General features: G+C 42.6%; 2 protein-coding genes across 2 annotated transcripts in view; both read left to right on the forward strand.

The window, feature by feature from the left end:
* Positions 1-15278, forward strand: part of LOC108802166 — a 16084-nt gene extending 806 nt beyond the window's left edge. The window contains exons 2-5 of the mRNA XM_018574034.1: positions 3479-3679; positions 7098-7250; positions 11781-11908; positions 14819-15278. Coding sequence (XP_018429536.1) covers positions 3479-3679; positions 7098-7250; positions 11781-11908; positions 14819-15227 — 891 coding nt within the window. The 3' untranslated portion in view covers positions 15228-15278. The remainder of the gene's footprint in view (positions 1-3478; positions 3680-7097; positions 7251-11780; positions 11909-14818) is intronic.
* A 3630-nt stretch (positions 15279-18908) lies between these two features.
* The window catches only part of LOC108802167 (lutropin subunit beta), an 8542-nt gene continuing 3756 nt past the window's right edge, over positions 18909-23694 (forward strand). The window contains exons 1-2 of the mRNA XM_018574035.1: positions 18909-18925; positions 21244-21412. Of these exons, the coding sequence (XP_018429537.1) occupies positions 18909-18925; positions 21244-21412 (186 nt within the window). The remainder of the gene's footprint in view (positions 18926-21243; positions 21413-23694) is intronic.

Below are 23694 nucleotides of genomic sequence, written 5' to 3' on the forward strand. Positions count from 1 at the left end.
CCCCCCCCAGACACACACTGAGGGTTAAATGCTTGTTAAGCCTAGGGGTAGAGGAATGAGCTATAATACTTACCTCATGCCTCGCTCCAGCAGGCGCTCTGGCACTCGGCTCTTCTCTAGGACATTCCGGGTTGTGAGCCTTTACCGTCAATAAGTACAATGCAGGACTATTGATCCAGCAATGTTTGTGATGGTGTCAAAGTGCAGCTGCTTGTGGCTGTGGTGGGGCTTTAAAGTGTATGTAAAGAATGAACTTCATTTACTTCATTTTTTTTTTTAGATAAAGTGGTGAAAGGTTTAGAACCCGTCATGTTTTCTAGCTGTCTTTGTCCCCAACAAAGCGAAAGGTGGCAAAAATAGAAAAACCTGACAGCGGTTTTAACCATTTCCTACTCAATCTAGAATGCAAAGCCTATTCACACCTCACCGAGTGCATTGGCACGTGTCAAATGTGTTTTCTTGCATTAATGCACATTAAACCATAGATCATAGCACACACACAGAGGCAAGATTTCCTGATCTACGTATTGTTCTTTGGAATTGATTACAAAGTCATTGAAACCACGTGATCAACATGACAGTCAGTTAAAGTGACATTAAACCCTCAGATTTTTTAACATAAACCAATACTGTAATGTGTGCCTTACTGTAATCCATGGTTGTTTCCCTTCTCTTTGCTGCTCTTCCTTTTAAATCCTCATGTCTTCTCATGCTTGGGGAGAACTTCTCTTTTCAGCTCAGGGCCTCTTCCTGTAGTGCTGGCTCAGGTTACAAGCCTATACAAACCTACACACAGACACCGTGTATCCATTCCTGAGACAAGGCAGTCTGCTGCAAAACAGAAGTTCTGCCCAGCATGAGAACAGATACAGATTTAAAAGGAAGAGCAGCAAAGAGAAGGGAAACTGCCATGGATTACAGTAAGGCACACATTACAGTATTGGTTTATGTTAAAAAATCTGAGGGTTTAATGTCACTTTAAGTTACATTTTCTGAATGAGAGATCAACAGTGGCAGTCTCCATATTTCCTTCAGATTAGGTTTCCTTTAGGCTGGGTTCACACCTGGGCGTACCATAGGCGCGTGTTTTTTCTGCTCGTTTTTCAGCTTGTTTTTTGTGCGTTTTTTAGTTCAGTGAAATGCGCGTTCGACGCTCGTTTTTATACCTCCCTGGCGGTATGATTTAGTATTTTCCTTTATTTTCTATTCTTTTTTCGTGTTTTTTTTTTACTTTCAAACTTCCCGCCGGTTCCGCCCCCCAAGGGATGGAACCCGGAAGTCGGCAGCGGCCAGAGGACACAGCGGGGATCGCGGACAAGTTAAGTCCTACGCTGTATTCCCGAGTGTGGCTTGGAGTTACCGCTTTGTTACCCCCCGAGCCACACTCGGGAATACCAATGGATAGGCGTGGAGAAACGCCCCAAAGAAGCTCCTGTACTTGTTTGGGCGTAAGGCGTTTTTTAAGCGTTTCCACGGGCTGAAATACGCCCAGGTGGGAACCATGCCCATAGCGATTCATGGTATTTTACTTGCTGAGCGTTTTTCAGCGCTTCGATCAGCGCTGAAAAACGCCCAGGTGTGAACCCAGCCTAAAATGGAAAAAAACCATTAGAGCACAGCAGATTGCCACAATATCATAGCCGCTTACCAGGCCTTAGATGTGGAGGCTGTATTAGTTTTTATTTTTTGCAAGCACACAACAATCCTGCTAGCAAATCAGTGCACCTGTAACTGTCCCTGTGCACCAAACTGAAATCTCAAACAATGTTATCTACCTTCCAAGCTACAGTCATGGGCAAAAATATTGGCACCCCTGCATTTCTGTCAGATAATGCACCACTTCACGCAGAAAATTGTTGCAATTACAAATGTTTAGGTATTCTCATGTTTACTTATTTTGCTTGTATTGGTGTGATACAAAAAAGTGGAGAGAAAAAAAGCCAAACCTGACACATTCCACGCAATACTCCAAAAATGGACTGGACAAAATTATTGGCACCCTCAATTAATATTTGGTAGCACAGCCCTTGTAAAAAATAACTGAAATCAATAGCTTCCTGTAACTTCCAGTATCAATGCGTTTCTTACACCTCTCTACAGGAATTTTGGACCACTCTTCTTTCACCAACTGCTCCTGGTCTCTCCACAGGAATTGGAAGGGTTCCTTTTCACAACTGCTGTTTTGGGATCTCTCCACAGGTGCTCTATGGGATTTAGATCTGGACTCATTGCTGGTCAGTCCAGTATTCTCTAGTGCTTTGTCTGAAACCATTTCTGGGTGCTTTTTGATGTGTGCTTTGGGACATTGTCCTGCTTTAAGACCCATGACCTCTGATGGAGACCCAACTTTCTGACACGGTGCCCTACATTGCACCCCAGAATTCTTTGGTAGTCTTCAGATTTCATAATGCCATGCACACAGTCAAGACATCCAGCGCCTGAAGCAGCAAAGCAACCTCAAAACATCAATGAACCTCCACCATGTTTGACAGTAGGGACTGTATTTTATTCTTTAAAAGCCTCATTTATTTGTCTGAAAACAGTAGAATGATGGGCTTTACCAAAAAGCTGTAATTTTGTGCCGTCTGTCCACAGCACATTCTCCCAAAAGGATTTTGGCTTCCTCAGGTAAGTTTTGGCAAACTCTAATCTGGCTTTTTTATGTTTCTGTGTCAGCAGTGGGTCCTCCTGGGTCTCCTACCATACCGTCCCTTTTCATTCAGATGGCGACATACAGTGCAAGCTGACACAGTTGTACCCTGTGCCTGAAGGCCAGCTTGAATATGTCTGGAAGTTGATTGAGGGTCCTTATCCACCAGTCAGGCAATCGTTTGTTGCAATCTTGGAATGCAATTGTTTCTTGCAATTTGGAGAAGATGCCATCAATTTCGTCTAGCCTATTTTTGGACTTTTGTGTGGAATGTGTCAGATTTGCCTTTTTTTTCTCCACTTTTTTGTGCCATACCAATACAAACAAAAGAAATAAACATGAGAACGCCTAAACATTTGTAATTGCAACAGTTTCCTGCGCAAAGTGGTGGCTTATCTGACAGAAATGCAGGGGTGCCAATATTGTTGGCCATGACTGTATACAGTATTCTGTGAAATACAAAATAACTCCCCTCTGTGTAATGGAGAGTGGGAGGTGTTTGTATTGATACTCAGGAAATCATCCTAGGGTGACAACACTGCTCCTCTATAGATACACTACAGTGGGTGAGCGTTGTCACCAAAGGACATTTGAAGTTGTCACCAAAGGACATGTTGAAAATGAAATACAAAAGCCATAAAAAGCAGGTGAGCTACAATATATAACATTTTGTTTTGGGGTATAGATATGGTTTAAAGCTGAATAAACTATATTGAAACTTTGACAGAATTTAGAACAAGTTTGACAGAAGAAATTTTTTTTTTTCTGTGATCTCTTTTTTATTATTTCTGCTTAATAAAACATATTGAACTTTGTCTATGGTTTCAGTCATCCATCTTTGAGCCACTGCCAGCCCCACTACAACAAAGCAGTGAAGTGACAGCCTATGATGAGTTGCTGAATACATATGAGACAACCACTGGCAGCACACATAACAGGAAGTATCCGGGGGGCATGTTTTCCCAGCCCAGTCACCCTCTTCCTCCTCCACACTGGAAGGTCCATTACAACAAGGACTTATGGGACAAGGTAAGGAAAAGCAGCCATAGTTCTAATTATGCATCTGTCCCAGTGGCTGAGAAAGGCTTTTGGCAACATACAGGGTTATTCACAAAAGGGTGAAGAGTTTGGAGAAGGCCGGAGAAGTGAACGATCTAGGACAATATAGCTGATTTGGAAAAATTCTCCAAAACTCACCCTTTTGTGAATAGCCCTGTATAGTCTCCTTTTGTTTTAGATACTGTGTATATACTGTATATATATATATAAATATGCAAATTTTGTAGGATGAGATTTGGTTTGATTTTAACCACTTGAAGGCCATAGTGTTTCACCCCCTTCCTGGCCAGGCCATTTTTCAGTATTCAGCGCTGCGGTACTTTGACTGATGTTTATTCCGTCATGCAACGCTTTACTGAAACGATTTTCATACCATTTTTTGGGGACAGATAGAGCTTTCTTTTGGTGGCTTTTATTCACCAATGGGGTTTTTATTTTTTACTATATAACAAAAAAAGTACCCTAAATTTTGAAAAAAAACATGTTTCCCTATAAAATGTTATGAAACATTTTTTTTCACCCCAATTTTTTGGTAAAATATAAAAGTCGGGGTCACGTCGGGTAAATAGACACTAAACATGTCAACCTTTAAACGCACACCCGCAGATCCTGCAAGCGATCGGGCGTCTCTAGAGACGCCTGACCGCTTGTATGTAAACAGCCATCGCTGGCTGTTTACATGCTGACGGTTTTCCCTCTCGTGTGCGGCGCTCAGCGCGGACACGAGAGGGGGGAGGGGCAGGACGTCTTAAGACGCCCTCCCGCTCTGAGCAGACGTCCATCTGGCCGTTCACAAACGGCCATGGACGTAAGGTAGTTAACATTCGATTTTGGAATGAATGGTGTTTCCAGAATGAAAACCACATTCACTGTTAGAATTTTGTTTGCTGAGAAAAAGTGTCCATCTCGCTTCTTCAGTTTGTGCGTCACTGCAGTCAATATTGATTGTCCATTTGATCCCATTAACTGGAATCTCAAAGGAATATTCTGAAAAATAATTTTTGTGGTTGAGATTCTACGGAGGTAAAGCCAGCTTAAGGTGGCAAAGTGAATTGGAATGCCCACTGTCCAGTTGGTTCAACCATTCATGGGCAACAAAGGAGCATTAGCTGTCCTTTGGGCTACAATTATATTCCAGTCAGTTGAGCCCTCTTCCTCCTCCACACTGGTGCCCATACACTGACTTGAATTTCGGCTGGGTTTTTATGTACTGGCGGCCACTGTATGGGTCTGTCGGCTCCCTTTCAGCCGGAATTCCTCAATCTGCTAATCGAAGGAGCTGGCTGCAAACTCTTCATACGATCAGAGCCAGCAGACAATGAGCTGCCCGCTCTGATAGGATATTCTAGCAGGTGCCGCCGCAACACAATGCAAACAGCGGCGATTCCTCGATCGATGCGCTGTTTGTGTTAATGGAGGAATCGCGTCAATTTCTTCTGTGCCGTGACAGGGGAGGGGCTGGATTCCCCCCTCCCCGATCCTCCAGCACTGACTGGCGGAACGGATGGGGAAGGGGGCGGGTACAGCTGGCTCTGCCTCTAGATAGGCAGAGCCAGCTGTCAGTCACGCAGCTGGGCGGATCCCGGCACAATTGTCGGGATCCGCTTCAGCTGCGGCGTCTCAGTATACCGCGAGCTATAGCTCGCGGTATACTGAGCCTAGGGTGACTGAAGGACGCTAGTTTGTGTCCTCCCGTTACCCTAAGGAGAACTATGGGGAAAAGCCTTAACCCCATAGTTCTCCTTTAACGTAAACTTCAATAAACCAAAAGGTGTACAAGGACTTTTCAGCATGTTCAGGACTGCATTGATCTGCTCTTGCTGTACACAGGCATGAGGCAAAACAAAACCAAAATTGGTAATTAGTAGTACAGCAAGAACCTGGAGGTGCAAGGAGTTTTAGGCTGGCTTCACGCATGTGCGTTTTGGTAATTTGCATTTTACCATGTGGAACCACAAGGCACAGTACTATGCATTGTGGTGCTATTTGTTTTGGAATGGCACCCCAATGCACATGTACTTTGGCTGTCAACGCACCTATGCTAGACAACACACATTCCGTGCATTGTGCTGTACTGCGTTGCTGAAAAGGCTGCAGTGTCGTTTTTGGTGCATTCAAGTATGCTGCATGCTCCATTTTAAATGGAGTGGCAGCATACTTGAATGCCACTCCATTTAAAATGAATGGTGTGCCTTGATGCAGCACATTGTAGGGCACAATGGACATAAACGTGATGGGAAAATAAAGGGACTTGTTAAGCATTTCAAATAAACTGCAATAGTTTCTGATCATGTTAGCTGCCCTAGATGTCATGCTGGTGCATTGTTTTCAGGGAGTCACGGATTAAGAACAAATATAGAGATAAGTAATACTTTTGCTGACATTTATTTGCTCAATGTTTGTTTTGGATCAGTGTCTCTGAAGCACAGATGCCAGAGACTGCCAGGAAAGTAACATTTTCAGAGGGAGGAAAGCAGAGGCATCTTTCAGATTTCTCAAATGACAAGTATACTTTAAAGCTGAATTCCAGGCACAACAACTTTAATTGAAATATAATTCTCAACAGCCACAAATGATATAAATCCACTTTGTGTGCACTAAATGCATTTGCAAACCCAGATAGTATCTTTAAAATATCTGCACATAGCCTCTGCAAAGAGAAGCGCTATGGGAGGGACCCTGAAGATCCCCCCACTACAAGCTGCCTGCAGAAAACTACAGAAGGGGGGCAGATACAAGACCAGTCACCCTGCACAAGGAGAGAGAGCAGCAGTGACTGGTCGTATTACTTGCTGCACAGAGGCAAAGTTTCACACTGGATTACTGCACAGATCTGGAAGAAATACACAAAGCGCACCAAGACTCAAGTAAGAATGTCTCTTGAATTTAGACAATATTTGCTTTAACTGGGGGAACTTATCCCAATCAGTGTGCTACTAATGCTGTCCAGCCAACACTGTTGCTGTGCTAAAGTCAGAAAGTTCACTCAGTTTATCTTAATCATAGCTCTGTAGTGCATTACAGTGCAATTGTGACTCAAACACCTCCAGTGACATCCGTTTTGAGATAGTTTACTAGGAAAACCAGATTTCAGAATAGGATTTTATGATTTTAGCAATTTTAACAGGTTAAAGATTTGAATGCAAGCACTGCATGTTTTTCTGCTAAACTAACAGGTCAATTCACAAAAGGGTGAAGACTTTGAAGAAGGAAGGTAACGTGAACAATATAGGACAATATAGCTGATTTGGAAACATTCTCCTATTCAGCTAGGTTGTCGTAGATTGTTCACTTCTGCCTTCTCCAGACTCTTCACCCTTTTGTGAATAACCCTGTTATGTCTTTATACCTTAGGCCGAGCCTATCATTAAAAACATCTATCTTGCAGCTGAAGGTGAGGGCATGGAGGACTCCAGAAAAGTCTTGCAGTGAGATGAAAGCACATTATCAGGGACGTCCAACTCAGCCGACCTACAGCACCTTCCACTCAGGACCACAACCTTTCCCATTGGAGAATCATCTGAATAAGGGGCCATCACAGGTTGGTATTACACTGCCCTGCATAATTAATACCCACAACACATGAGGATTACATTCCATGGCTACAGCCCAGAGATCATTCAATGGATATACAGGCTATGTAATGGGCAGACTATTGTATTACGGTGCTATGATTTGTATTGTTTATGGTTCCTGGGAAATTCTCAGCAGGCAGAAGTAATATTGTTAATATTATTATTATTGTTGTTGGGACCTTTTCTCTCACTTCCTGTCCCAGACCACCATAATAATTGAATAGAAACCTCTCTATAGTGAGGAAAACTCCTCTCTTAGACAGTCACCACTGGAAAAGGTGTCACTTGGAATATTTCTGTCACCTCCTGTTTTGGTGACAACTGTAAGGCCACATTCACACTTGCCGTGTCAGACCTGTTTTTATATGGGTTTAGAGAACATTGATTAGAAACTCTAAACAAGGGGACTAAACCTGCTGTAAGCCTTTCACTGCCACTGATGTATGCCATATGTCGGCAGCAGTGGGCCCCTGTAAATGGACTCCTGGCCTCTATAGCTGCTGGGAGTCCGTTTACCTGTGTAAAGCCAACTGTCAGTGTTACACTGGAAGCGATTTGGGCAGTTATAAAGCCACCCAATTGCTTCCAGGGGACAGTGAATGTGTCCCGCTGCCTGCACGACACACCTCGCCTTGCTTCCTGGGCTCCCCTGCCCCTCTGCTGGCTCAGGACTGGCATCGCGGGTGTCGGCAGGTAGAGGCAAGAAAGACCAGTGAACATCTGTTCACTGGTCTCCTTCCTGCTGAATGAAACTATAAGCGAAGTTGACCTCATCACTTCAGGCTTCTGAGCTGTCATTTCCTGGCTAGAGATATCAGGGAAGGAGCTGACCAAGCAAGATCTGTGCTTGATCATCTTCACAGGGCTGCAAAGGTGACATTAGGGGTCTAAAAGACCCCTAATGTCACCTTAAAGTGAATCTGTCACCACTAATTTGCTGTCGCCTAGAGGGCTCGTGAGTTCCCCTATGTGATAGCAATGAAGTTGAGTTAAAAAAGGGGAAATTATAAATATAAAAGAAAATCAATTTTGAAGCACCCCAAACATGTCTAAAGTCCCCCGTCCCTGTGAACCCGCACATACTAATGCAAACACGCATCAGGTGCACCTATATACAAAAATGGCAATAGCGCCATACATGTTCGGTTTCGGCGCATGCGCCTAAGTGAGAGCAATAGGTCTAGGGTTATTATTCACTGTTAACTCTAAACTGGTGGCCTGTTTTTACGCTTTTAAAATGTCAGTTGCGCTAATATCATGTGACAGAATTTGCAACTGCCAACATTTTATTCTACTGAGTCTGTGTTTTCAGCATATATAAACTTCTTGGGAGGGTGGGGCGGGTATACGTAATTTTCAGGCCTAAAATGTGGATTATAACATGTGTGAAATACATGATATAGGAAACATACACTTTGTATACACTTCCCAGATAATTGCTCCTACTTTTACATAACCTAATTGCAGGAGTGCAAGTGTAAATGAAGTCTATTGCCTTGTATATACAGACTTCAGCTTGTACGAGAGCAGTGTAAACAGCAAGCGTTTGCAAAACTTTCGGGCAAGGTTGGAGTGGCTTTTTTGAAGCCTTTAAAGTATTCTTCGCTTACAGTTCGGCAATATTTACCACATGATTTAATGGGAGTGGGAATGGGAATGGGACTCTCACTTTAAAGTAGAATTACAACTTTTTAAAATTACTTTTTGGTTCCCCCCGTGTAATAAACCAAGTGCCCATGCTCCATCTTCATGCTCCAGTGCTGTCGCCAGCTCCCTCCTTAGTCTGGTGGTCATCTTTGGGCAGGACAACACTCACTTCATTTTGCTGTGGGGGGATCTGAGGCCCCTAATGTGAAAGGGGGGACTGAGGACTCCAGTAGAGAGGATTACCCTGATAAAAGAGGGCTCTGATGTGAAGGGCGCTTTGAGGACTCTGATATAAAGGGGGGACTGAGGACTCCGGTGGACTCTGATTTGAGAGGGCTCTGATGTGAAGGGAGCTCTGAGGCTTCTGATCTGAAGGGGCTTAAAGGACTATGATGTGAGGGGGCTGTGGCATGAATGGGGGTACTCGAATGTGAAGGAGGGCATCTGATGTAAATATGGCACTCTGTGAAAGGAGAGGTTGGTTTTCTAACTCAAAACTATTTGAGCTCCCAACTTGGGACATATATAGCAATAAATTGAGAGAAGGCATGCATTGGAGGTAGCCCTATTCTCAAAGATACAGTAACACTACAGAAGGCAACTTAGGATCCCCAGGGTGTGTCTGTACCAAACCCAACAAAGCAAAATTGGCAGCTGCTCACGTAAATTTATAATTAGCTCAGCAAAGGTACACATATACTGTATAAGGCGTTACAGAGAAGAATACAAATATTCCGCAGCACTCAGTTCAGATAGTCAGCAACAAAAACCTTGTTAAAGTGTTTGTACATTTTAGGTTAAAAAAAGGTTTATGTTGTACTGTATATGTTTGCAAATATATGTGAAGTCACACCATACTGTTTAGTGTATTGGCCTACTGGTTACATAGTTACATAGTATTTGAGGTTGAATAAAGACATTAGTCCATCAAGTCCAACCGATTAGGATCTCATTCTAGGAGTACCTGTACCCCTGTATATTACGGTCCCTTAAGAAATCGTCCAAAAGAATTATCCGCAAACGGAAATATCGCTGTTAACACCCTCCGCGATGTCATCAATAAATAAGTTGAACAATATGGGACCCAGCACAGAACCCTGAGGCACACCGCTCATTACACTAGCCCAGTCTGAAAAGGTGCCATTTACAGATACCCTCTGGACACCCCCTTTTTGAATATTGGGACTACCGTAGCCCTCTGGTGTATACGGGTGTATACTTTTCCTTTTGCTACCTATAAATTGTTCTGAGCAGCTACGATTTTTTTCTTTTTCCTTTTGCCTCACACTACAATTGATCCTTTGTTGTAAGGCCTCTCTGCTCCTCATGCACTTTTCATGCAGTTTTGACAGCAGCTTCTAGAACCCATTGCTGGACACTGGGTATCCATGCTGAGCATTTCTACTATGAAGGATGGTCAGGTTGTTGCACCCAGCACAATTTCAAAGAGGGACAGTTGTATCTGGACTTATATGTTACATTGTTTTCACCCCTCCTGAGATCCTCGACAGCCCTCCTAAGAGCCTCAGCACTCCTCCTGAGACCCTCCACAGCTCTAATGAGACCCTCTGTCCAAGAGATCAGGCCAGCAGCACAGAGTAGGAACGCACCAATACCGTTTTTTCGGTAGTGAGTACGAGTACCGATATATTTTTGTTTTTTCAGTACTCGCCGATACCGAATACCAATACTAGCATCCTGGAGTACCCTTGGCCTGGCTTATCAGGAAGCCGGGTGGCAGGTCTATCGAACAAACTCCGGCTTCAGGTTCTGAGGCAGCCTGGCTTCCTGACCAATCAGGAAGCCGGGCGGCACGTCATGACCCACCTCCCGGCTTCCTGATTGGCTAGGAAGCCGGCTTCACTTGTTGCTAGGCAGCCTGGCTTCATTTGTTGCTAGGCAGCCTGGCTTCCTTACCAATCAGGAAGCTGGGCGGCGCATCATGACGGGCTGCCCGGCTTTCTGATTGGTCAGGAAGCCAGGCTGCCTAGCAACAAGTGAAGCCAGCTAACTAGCCAATCGGGAGGCGGGTCAAGACATGCCTAGCGACTTCCTAATTGGTCAGGAAGTCAGGCTGCCTAGCAACAAGTGAAGCCGGCTTCCTAGCTTATCAGTAAGCCGGGAGGCAGGTCATGATGTGCCGCCCGGCTTTCCTATTGGTCAGAAAGCCAGGCTGCCTAGCAACAAGTGAATCCGGCTTCCTAGTCAATCAGGAAGCCGGAAGGTGGGTCATGACGTGCGCCCAGCTTTCTGAATGGTCGGGAAGCCAGGATGCCTATCAACAAGTGAATCCGGCTTCCTAGCCAATCAGGAAGACGGGAGGTGGGTCATGATGTGTTGCTCGGCTTTATGATTGGCCGGGAAGGCTCCATGCTCCCTCACCGCACTGCCGGTCAGAGGGAATATCCCTCGGACCGGACATTCCGGTATTGGGGTAAGTATATGAGTATTCGTACTCGCCCAAATAGTCGGTATCGGCACCTCTACCGATACCAGAATCGGTATCAGTACATCACTAGCACAGAGTATTTAGAAAATTCATATACTATTATTCTGCATTGCTGTATAATGTATTGCTGGGATTTTTAGTCCTCTATAGTTGATGGTATTTGGACTGGGGCTGGGGGGGCCCAGTGAGATTCAGTCCTGCCTTCCCCCTATTGGAGGAGGCATGGTCACATGGTCCAATGTGCTTCTGAGCAGGGAGGGGGTGAGAAAAGCTCTTGCACCAGGGCCGTTTGTTCCTTAGGTCCACCACTTAGGGTGCACCACCAGGCAGGAAAATATTTATTTTTATGTGAAATGTGATTTGTCAATATTAAATAGACTGATTTAATACCTGTTTTTAGTCAATAGTTGCAACTACAGAAAATCAGGGCTTGGCCGGAGAATCATACTACATCAGAGATGGTGGAGTCTTGAGTTTAAATGACATTTATGCATCCACTACCATGCGGGATTTTAGAGCATTTACAGCGTGAGTATAATATTAGTAGAAACATTTTTGTGAAGATGTCTGTAGAAATGATGCTAGTTAGGTCACATGGTTGTCACATGGTTGTCATTTTGCAAATTGCGACAAGATTCTTAAAATGAACATGCCTTGGTCTTACAAGTGTCTTAAAGGGTAACTCTACTTTTGAAAAAAATTAAAATTTAAAAAAGCCTTTTTGTAATTTAATGTCATTGAAAAATTACCTTACCATTTAAAACTGTAGGTGCTGTAATGTTCTAAATCTGTAAAAAAAATCCAGTGCAATATGGCAACCTGGAGGTATTCTGGAGCTAGCCTGCAAAGAATACACCATCTAACTGCTGGGTTAAAAACAGTGGTTTTAGTTGCACAACTTTTGCAAAATATGAGGAAGCCGCACTGCCTCGTCTGTATACTGTGGTCCTAACTCTAATCTATAGGAGCCTCCATCTTGGAGCAAAGGATGAATTGGGTGCAGGTTTCTCAGGAAGTAGCCCAACCTCCTTAAAGGCACAGGGACACACCAGAAGCCCAGCACATCACAATGGCAGCTGAAGCCCCCAGTTTGTCCCCACACCAAATCGAAAGAGGTTGGGCTACCTCCTGGCAAAACTGCACCCAATTCATCCTTTGCTAAATATGCTCCAAGATGGAGGCTCTAATAAATTAGAGTTAGGACCAGTGGTGTATTTTGGTTTGGGGCTGCCCTAGGCAAGACAAAAAATTTAGATTTGCTCTACCCTTTCCTGTTTAGGACTTTTTGCTTAACCTGTCAGTCGCTGGATACAGCGCACACGTTAAGAGTAGATCATGTTCACATATCCAGTATATATATAGATATATATATATATATATATTTATTAGGGATGTCCTGATACCACTTTTTCAAGACAAAGTACAAGTACTTCCCCCTCATGTATTTGCCGATACCAATTGCCAATACTTTTTCTTAACGGGACAGGAAACAATACAGACTAATGATTTTAGGCCAATTTCTTCATGATTATGAAGAACTTTAGTTTAAGACTGTTTTAGAAAAATAAAACATTTGTATTTGCTTTCACACAGCTACAGTGAAACTACAAATCCCATCATGCATCTGCCTCTGGGATCATTTAACCTATTCATGTTAGCAGGGCAGAATTGTAATTCTATTGCTGCAGTGTACTGGAAGTGTGTGCTGTGGATCATTTAACCTGGTACACACTTCCAGTACACTGCAGTAATAGAGGTACAATTCTGCCCTGCTAACATGAATAGGTTAAATGATCCATAATACAACTACATGTTATGTACTATGGATCATGGTTTAACCTATTCATGTTAAATGGTCACTTTAAGGCCTTGTTCACACCAAGCGCGGAGCAGATCCGGACCAGAGCAGGTGCAGACCGGATCAAAACTGCGTCCAATGTATTCCAATGGTATTTTGACCTCCAGTTCACATCGCAGCATGCGGATCCAGACCGGATCCAGACCGGATGAAAAAACTGCGGCAAGCCCTATTTTACCTGCTCTGGATCTGGTCTGGAACGCATCAAAAACGCATCAAAAACGCATCAAAAACGCAAAAACGCATCAAAAACGCATGCAAGTGCCTGAAAGCCCATGTTAAACTTTAAAAAAAAATTTTTTTAACCAAAACCGGCCCTAAACGCATCAAAAACGCGTCTAAAACACGGCACAACCCACTGCACTGCGTGTGCAGAAACCTGACCTGGTCTGCATTTGGTGTGAACAAGGCCCAAGGATCTATGTAGAGGAGACTAGGATGGTGGTGGATTCTGAGACATGGTCTTGTCTAGGTACAGGCTCTGGAAGTTCTTGGGCTTCCTGGTGGTGAGGTTGGATTTATCCATCGGGCACTTCCTGAGTGGTAAATCCAGATGGCGGTAAACAACGACATAGGTGTGACAGACACTTAGTCAGAAGTATAGCTAAATTGTTTCGGACAACCAGAACTTAGTGGAAAAAAAACCAGAGTGGGAAGAACAAACACAATGATTATTTGTCACCATGTCCTTCCTCCTGGAGGGGGGCTACTTTTGTTCCCCATGGTCACTGTGTGTGCTGTAAAGTAGCCACGGCTCCAAGCTCGCTCCTGTGATGGACTACAATCTCGCGTTTAGTTTACTAATTTGTATTGAGATTGTAGCCGGGAGTGAGCTTGGAGTGGCTACTTGACAACACACGGGTAACAAAAGTAGCCCCCCTCCAGAAGGAAGGACAGTGTCAGCACCAATTCAGAGATGATTTGCGGATCTACAGCTAAATGACACACATATAAGATACATTGTTGTTAATAGTTAAGATACTTGAATGCATTTTTAAGATTTAACTCCTGAGTTTAGTGTCACTTTAACACTTATCATCTGGAATCCTTGCAGTGCTTTGCAAATCCTAATGAAAATACTCAATAAGTCTGTGCAAAGAGTAATGATCATATGCAGAGTACAGTAAGCCTTAGCAGCCACTTTTCACAGTTTCCTTCCAGACTAGGAGTAAAGAGCAGCCTGGGTATAAAAATACCATCTATTTTTATGCAGTACCAACTTGTTCGAAGACTATGGGGAGGTCAGGCTGTATTCTATAATGTAAACATGTGACAGTACACTGTGCTATTTAAAGAGATAATGAAGTAGATTAAGGATGATCAGCCTACTGGCACTTATACCAGTCCTCTGATGCCAGAATTGACAGAGTTTCACTTCTACCAACAGCAACCAAACCGACATAATTCTAAGCATACCAATTGTGTTTTTTCTTAAACTGTCATAATACATAGGGATTGGACTCCAGGAAGTGAGCATTATCATTGTTTGAAACCACATTGCGCTATTTGGAATGAATATATGTTGAAGTAATATGTAATGTTGAGTTTTATATTCAATTGTTGTCTATTTAACTTTACAGGAAAGAACTAGAGGGATATCCCAAAAAAGATATCTTGACATACTGGCAGGCAGAGGACTACCCTAAGGTTTGGGGGCATGGATTGAAAGAGAACCCCTTCCCCAAGGAGGCTCAACCAACACTTCGTCATCCACCTCCCATGCGTGACAGCATGCAGTTCCCCACTGGCACAAAATTGCCACGAATTCCACCTCGTGCAAGATCTGTCCCTCACCGTGGACTTAAAACTCTGGTCCAGGAGAGCTATCAATGGCCTTTGGATGTCAAGAGGTCACATGATGTTTATTTCCCACTGGAATGCCCCTGGACCATGCCACACACAGGGCCTCTACCAGAGATCATGTCTGTGCCCAAGATGTATGGAACAGAATATGAAACATATGGCAGTAAGCAACCAGTTGCTGTGTGACTTCAGATGCTAGTAAAGAATCATTTACAACATAGAAACAAAGAAATTAATGAAAATAAAGATTACTTGTTAAAAGAGTATTTCTTGTATGTTATTTGAATACAATATTAAGCTGAATGTTTCCAAATTAAATATAAAAATTAAATGTTTTTTCAATATTTTTTTCTTTTTTTAGGGCCACACTGTGTTATAACACAAATGGGACCTCCATTGCGCTGTTGCTTGTGTTAATTTGTGAATTACAATAGTTTCCATCGCTCATGCCACAATTCTAGATTTCATCATCAGCAAACAATTGTTCTTCATAAGGAAGGGACCCTTTTGTCACTGCAAATATGCAAATACAGATGTTTGTGTGTATACATACTGTAGTGTGTGTGTGTGTGTGTAAGTGAATGGCATGAATTACTATTAGACAATTTCTTTCCTACTGCTTGGGGATTTCCTAGCTACCCCTCCTACTCACTGCCTTGACATTGCACAAACTGATGTATTCTACATAAAATGAATGAGAAAACCCCCATAAGGTTCGCGGCAAGTGCCTGGAGCTGTGAAATCAAGTGTGCATGTCTTAAGTTGGTATTCAACCCAATGGCACCTGAAATACATTTTGGAATAAACTGACCTTTTCGAATTAAAGTACTTACATATTACTGTAATATCTATAAATAGTTATTGTATTCCAAAATATCATTCATTTTAGCATTTCTAGCTATAGCCTTAGGAAGGTGGAAGTGTTAGGTCTCATCATGACATATTCAGCTGCATTAGAAACTTCTCTGATTACAAACGCCCACACGAACAACCACCTCGCTTCTAGGAACTCAGGATACAGGAAGAACCAAGGACATGAAAGACAACCAATCACCTTATCTTTTTAGCATAGATGAGTTAATATTACATCATTTATCAAATGCAATATCTATTGTTTTCAAATCTTTTTTATGTGAGCATGGTCAGCTTAAAGGGAAACTATAATACATTTTTGGTGGTGGGGAGAATACACATGCAATTATTGTATCGTTAACCTCAAAGTCATTTTTGATGTGACTTCTTTAGAATTACTTCACCAAGTGGACTACAGCCCCTGGAATGGTGCCAAATTCGGAGCCAATATAACATTTTTGAAAATATATCTATACAAGTCCTAACTGAAGCTGCCACACCCTTTCCTTACAAGTTTGCAAGCTTCCAATTTGCATCATGGAAGGGACAACGAGGGGGGAAATTGGAAGTGGCTCTTCAGTTGCCAATTTTTTTAGGTGACATTGTAGCGCCTGTTAAGATTGAATTGCTTATAGCACCTTATTATACTAACAATATGGAATGACTCTGAACATGGCATGGAAAATGTCATTGTCACCTCACTCTGGTACCATGGGATAAATTAAAAAACATGTCTCTTTTGTACCCCGTAGTCTGGCAGTACCTTTGGTAATATAAAATGATGCTACTCTGCTTCAGGAAGGGTTTAGGGTGCCACCGGGTAACCTGAGGACAGTCCTAATTCTTGGGCTGGTTTGAGGCCAAAGCACAGAAATACTGAAACTAGAGGCTTCAAATTATGATGTACGGCTCTCTGGCATCCAGCTCTAAATAAACAACTATGAACCAACCAAAAGTCCAGACAGGTCCAGTTTTGAGCAGCTAGGGAAATTATTTGACTTATTTGATCTTGAGCTTTCAAATTTTGAGGACATGTATACACAATTAACCTCTGCTGCTATAATTTGCATATCTGAAGCAAACCTGAATGCTGTACTCAATCCAAGTTTTGACACAAAAACACAGAGGGAAGCAAACATTAGTCACTTGATGAATAATTCCACTCCTAGAAACATTCCTTTTCCTCCCCATAATCCTACATGACTCTCCTTTCCTTAATTGGCTACATCTGAATTGAACTCTTGAAGCAATACTCCACAATAGCCAGATGGACACTGAACCTAACATTTACAGTTGGTGTCTAAGATTTGTTGTTTAGTAGTTCTCAGTGTAGATGCTATGAATGTTCTGCCCTCTACTAAACTAGAAATTCTGGCTTCTGAGCTGAACAGAAGCCCAACTCCAAGTCACCTTGGCTCTACTATTGATAGATTCCCCTTGGTTCCTATATTGTCTAAAATCTAGTCTACTGAGGCCAAAAATGCCATAAAGCACCTGTACTTATCTGAGCAATGTGCTGTCACTCAATGCTCAAAAATGAACAGGCACAATAGAATGACATGGAAATCTGAGTGTCGAGCGTTGAAGTGCTTCTGGAAACACTTCAAATCGCTCAGGTGTGAATGGGGGCTTAAACTAAAGAACACATTCATGAGACAAATGGTACAATATACGTCTAATTCACACAACAATTTAACAACTATTTAACCCTTCTGATATCAAAAGGAGTCACATATAGAACACCATGAGTTCGACCCCAACGGGGTTCCAGATTCCATTTTGCATATCCAAAATTTCCCTTGTGGCAGCAACGTCTCCCTTGTCACCTTTTTTAGTTTTCCCTTCACTATTAAATAAATATACTGTGAATATTAACAAAAAATACACATTTCAAAAGAGGTTGTATTTATATGATTATGTAAGTGTTAGAGGTACCCAGGTAAAATCCATGTAGAGCAACATGTATGTTGGTACATTGAGTGTATCTTTAAGTACATCAGAGGAGAACATCTGTAAGTTATTGTATACCCCTATTTACTTAATACAGATATTTAGTACCGTTGTGATACATCTAAGTGAACCCAAATATGTAAATAGCAGGGGGTCTGTACAGTCATTAAGCTTATATCACAAAGCTAGCACAGTGGGTTAAGGATTAGTTTTATTTGCAAAGCAGTATTCCTTTAGGGCCCATTCACACTATTGCATTGCATTACACACATTGATTCCATTCATTCTGAATGGCATACCAATGCACCTTGCTGATGGTCGCAAGTTGCAGTGCAGTGCAATGTGCGGCAACACACTGTGTTGTGGTGTGGTTGCTGACAAATGCTACATGCATCTTCTTTGGTGCTTTCTGGTGTGTTGGACAGACTGTTCAAATGAATAGGCTGCCTAAACACAACGCACAATAATATGTGGTATAATGTACGTTAACGAGCACCATAGTGTAAATGGGCTTTTCAAGTTTTATCTTTTAAATGTCATGTTTCTAGAGCATGTTGAAAAATGAAATCAAGGTTCTGATTGGTTCCTGTAGGCTGCTACACTTCACCACTTCCTTTCCTCCAGTTTTTATTAATCAGTCCAGGTTTATATTATTCAATATTTGTATAGTTCTGTGAAATGTATGAAAAGAAAATGTTGCTATTTGCTCCAAATAGAAACATTTCCACATGAATAGATATATTAGGTTGTTTAGAAGTGATACACGAGAAGATGATCAGCTAATGTGTTTCCTTCATATCAAATTCGGACACGTTGGTCCTTCTGGGATTAATACACTCATTCAATTCATGATTTAGAAGATCTTTCAAGCATCAGCTGGTGATGATTCATTAATCTGTTCCGGAGGAGGTCAACTGATAAGGTCTAAGTAGCCTTCAAACCCCCACCAGGACTCACACTGGCATATGAGGGCGGAGCTAGGCTTGAACATTTAAATGAAGACTTCATTGGGCACACTGAGCAAGCTCGCACAGGATTGTGGCACCATCATTTAAGCACCATTAGATGTTCTCTACAATAAGGTTAGTATATTCTACTTATCTTTTGTTAAGATTTTCCTCAAAGAATTAGACCAATCTAAGTTATTATTTTCCTTTTCAGTAGATAGTGGAGCTTTGAGTCCTCCACCAGATTATTTTATCCCTCACTGTCTTTAGTGGTGAGCCTAACGACTTCTGTTCTTAGCTCCTGTAATTAAAAGAGGTCTTACTAGATGACTCTCAGTGGTAGGGCAGGGCACAGCTTTGACAGAGAGATCATGCAGAGAGATATAAGAAGCCAGTAGACATCAGAAACCATGGACAATAGAAATATCAGTTTTGGATGGAAAAACACTTTAACTTGATATTGATCAAAGCTGCAATTTTATGAATAACATCACAACAAGCTGTAACATGAACATTGCTTTATTTAAATGACTTCAATGTAAAGGGTGCCTGAACTTAGGTTACAGATAGTAAACTGCATACCTTTGGATTGATTTCAGAGCCCCCAAAGACACAATACCCAGGGGGCTTCATTATGTAACACCTGACTTCCGTTCTGGAAAGGCCCTGCCCTCTTCTGCCTCATCATTGTTCTGAACTATTTGTGAGGAAGGTCTAGGGGGCTGACGCTGACCATACTGTAACCCCTCCAGGAGCTGAAGGTTTGGGGCTTCTGGCAAGCTCTGGATGCCATTTCAATATACAGTGTGCTCAGCCATCTCTAGGTACCTGCATTTATTTCATGCTGTCAGACGTTACAGTGATCCTTCTGATCTGATGTCATTCTCTCTAAACTACATTGGAATCTGATTGGTTGTTAGGACTACTGCACTATGCACATTATCATTGCTTGTTTTACTGCCTAACTATTAAAACATAATTGACTTTGTAGACCAATGCCCAAATGAGTTAAAGCTGAAAGTTAATCTACTTAGATTTTGCCTTTCTTGGTTCCTCCTTTCCTTCCTCATCAACATGCTAATGAAAAAAAACTATCCATTTTTATTACATACCTTATTTTAGACTCAGTGAGGCAGATCATGGCTGATGGTAGGAGCTGGCAGGGTGCTGTACATAGCTTCCTGAAAACATGACGGCACCCTGCCTCAGGAGTCCTCTCAAGAGCCCTCAGCCCTGATACAAGCAGTGGGCTGGCTCTTGGGAGGGGTAATGCAAACATCAAATTGTCTGTCTGGGTGGTTGTCAGAATGGAGAAATTGGGCAGTCCTAAGCAGGCTATATTTGTATGCAGATTGACCCAGGCAATGGCCACATGTGATGTTAAACCTCGATAATTGCAGTGACTGAAATCCAATGAATAAGGAGCAGGCCAGAGACATACACCTTACAATTATCTGCAGATTTTCTGTGGTCAGATGGAAAAAGTGCGACAGATTGGCCTAGGTGGAGATTACGCCATCCACACAGTTAAGTGTAGATGGAGGAATCTGTTGCACCTTTTCCATCTGACCACAGAAAATCTGCAGATAATTGTAAGGTGTGTGGGCAGCTTAAGGCTAGGCAGGGAACAGCTAGATGATGCTGCATGGTCTCCAGCCAGGAAATCAGACAGGCTCTGACTGACTTGCTGGAGCTTTTAATGTACTTTGAGAGAAGCTCGCAGTGTGCAGTAAAATTAGAGTAAAAATAAGCTTCTGACTCAAGCTATGAAATTCAAGCTATGTGTGGCCCTGCCAGCTCCACTCTGTTCAACAAAAGTGGATTGTCTAAGTTGACTGTTGTTGAAGGAGCCGAGTGGAAAATGTTGGCCAATCAACTGCAGTTTAAATATACTGACAGCTGCGTGTGTCGGCTGTCGGAAGACAATATCCTGGATGGGCGTGGAGAGGAGAATAGAGCGTTTTTCTCATTTAGGCTGCGGAGCTGAACAAGGTAAAAAAACGACACGTGTGTGACCAGCTTAGAGCGGACCTTTACCCATAAAATAACAACAAACACACCGTTAGAAATGACAATCTATAAACACATACTTCTCGATAATTGCCGACTTTGTATTCTTTGCATACCTTATGTGTCTTTTCTTCCCCAGTCTTCTGACAGTGGCCATGATTACTAAGAGCAGGTTACTGGCTCTCCTATTACTTCCTGGACCTCTGGCACATGTGACTAGGACATGTGACTAGGACATGTGACCATGTACATCATCTCAGGGGAGATGATGTACATGGTCACATTTTTTCCCATTCATTTTCAGTCATTTAGCAAGGGTGCTAATTATACAGTCAGCCACTAGGGTATCCACCTTCAAATATGAATGAAAAAGCAAAATGGCTTCAAATATTATAATCACATTAACAAAGCACTACATTTTTTTGCCCATTCTGTTTTTCCAGGATGTTTAATTGTCAGTTGACGGTCCTGCTCCTGTTCGCTCACTTGTCTGCTGTGCAAGGACGCCACCTATGCCACCTTGCTAATGCAACCATCTCTGCAGAGAAAGACCACTGTCCACTGTGTGTTACCTTCACTACCACCATCTGCAGTGGCTACTGCCAGACACTGGTAAGTCTCTGCTGCAATTAGAAGGGATTTGTCAGACTGAAGATTTGTTACAAAGTTTTCTATAAATCAACCAATAAATCAATCATAGAGAGATTGGGAATCTAGAAAAGTGTTTCTCAATCTTTTTTCAGTCACTGCACCCTTCAAAAGTAAGCAAAATCTCAGGGCACTACAGCCTAAAATGTAATAACCGTAAATGTAAAAATCAGCGTGTGGTCCCTTTAAAAACCATTCCAGACACTTATCCCAGATAGGGCTCTAGCATGGATTTTAAGGGGGGGAGTCCATGCAAGAACAAAAAAAAGTTGGGTTTCCCGTTCACATATTTGTCCCCCTTTATGTCAGAAGCCCCCCTTCACATTAGGAGCATCCTTCCCATCAGAGTCCTCCCTTTCACATAACGGTAACCCTTTATATCAGGAGCTCCCTTCCCATCAGAGTCCTCCCTTTCACATAACATTGCCCTTTATATCAGGAGCCCGCTCTTCACATTAGGAGCCCCCTTCCCATCAGAGTCCTCCCTTTCACATAACGTTCTTCCTTTACACCAGGAGCCCCCACTTCACATTAGGAACCCCCTTCACAACAGAGTCCTCCCTTTCACATAACGTTCCCCCTTTACACCAGGAGTCCCTCCTTCACATTAGGAACCCCCTTCACATCAGAGTCCTCCCTTTCACATTAGGAGACCCCTTCACATTAGGAGCCCCCTTCACATCAGAAGCCCCCCTTCACATCAGAAGCCCTCTTCGTTCACATCAGAAGCCCCCTTCACGTAAGAAGGCCTCTCACCATCAGAGGCATGATGCTATGTGAACATTATAAGGCACCCTGGTTGAGAAAGGCTGATCTAGAATAATAAGACACTGCAGTATTATAATAAATTTCTACGAGCTTCATTTGTTGTAGTCCTGGAAGGCACTGGTATCAGCACAGTATGGGGCCCGTACACCTGTAGTCCTCTTGCTACATGGATGCCGGCCCATATGCTTGAGATGCAAAACCTGCAAAGATGCAAAAACAGGAAAGGAAGATACATTTATTTTTAATTTTTTATTAAAAGTGTAAAAATGCATAAGAATGCATAAGTTAGCCTGATCTGTGTGGGATTCCGACCCTGGGTATCCGATAAGAGATCAGTTGGCATGAAAAAGCCCCCCTATGTATGCGTACCTCCCAACCTTATAAGATGGGAAAGAGAGAAACATTTTACCCCTTTACCACATTGCAATCCGTCACACAGACTATGATGGATGAAAGGAAGATCATTGAAACCCTATGGGGCTTTTCCCACATCTACATTTTGTTAATATTAAAATTCTAACTAATGCAATAATCTGAAGAATGGCGGAAAAGTTTAGTGCATTTTTATACACATCTGTATTCTGCAGATCAGAGCAATCAGAGAAACAGAACTCACATTGGACTGCAAACATTCTCAGAACACCAATTAGTAATTGTCAGTACAGGTCTGCACGTCATACATGGGGGGGAATTTATCAAAGCAATTGCAACCGTTTTAGCCTCTTAGATCATTTTTGTTTATGTGCACATCTGTCTTTTAACATGTGCCCGTTTTGACCAGAGTTTGCACTACTTTTTCAACTGCACGTTTTTTGCACCTGTTTTCATCTGCACTTGTTCAGGGCTGTATGAAACTGGAGCATCACTTAAGAAAACAATCACAACTTAAGAAGTCCCCATGACCACTCCTTCAAGAACTGACAGTTAAACTTTTTGCCTGGAGCACAAGTCTTCTTTCCTGGAGTCTATTAAACCTCATTTATCAACAACATGACACTAGCAACATAAATCTGGTGCAAATATATTCTGTGCAAGTTCAAACACTCGCAATTGCTATGATAAATTCCCCCCATTATCTTTAGAAGCACAGTTAGTAGGCCACTCTGCTTCAGCACGTAGGAATAAACAGGCCTCATACACAGGGGCTCTAGCTTGTATACGAGCAGAGCGTACTGCAAGCTTGGGCACTATTTCTTGAGGTTTTTAGTTTTAGCTCCATTTTGAGAATGTTCCTATAAATGAGAGTGTTGGTTGTCACTTTAGACAAGCTGCTAACAGACTTTAAGCCCAACTCCAGTACCCCCCCCCATGAATTGCTTATTATTTATTTTACACTTACCTCTATCTGGTGTCTTCAGACTGAAGGTCTATGGCCTCGTTCACACCAGATGCACACTGACAGGTCCTCTTTATGGAGACATTAGGGGTCTCCAATAACCCTAATGTCAACTGGGGATTGAAGGTAAGGGTGCAGGAGG

The sequence above is a fragment of the Nanorana parkeri genome, unplaced genomic scaffold, assembly GCF_000935625.1.
Source record: "Nanorana parkeri isolate BGI_ZX_2015 unplaced genomic scaffold, ASM93562v1 scaffold2688, whole genome shotgun sequence".
Taxonomy (NCBI): domain Eukaryota; kingdom Metazoa; phylum Chordata; class Amphibia; order Anura; family Dicroglossidae; genus Nanorana; species Nanorana parkeri.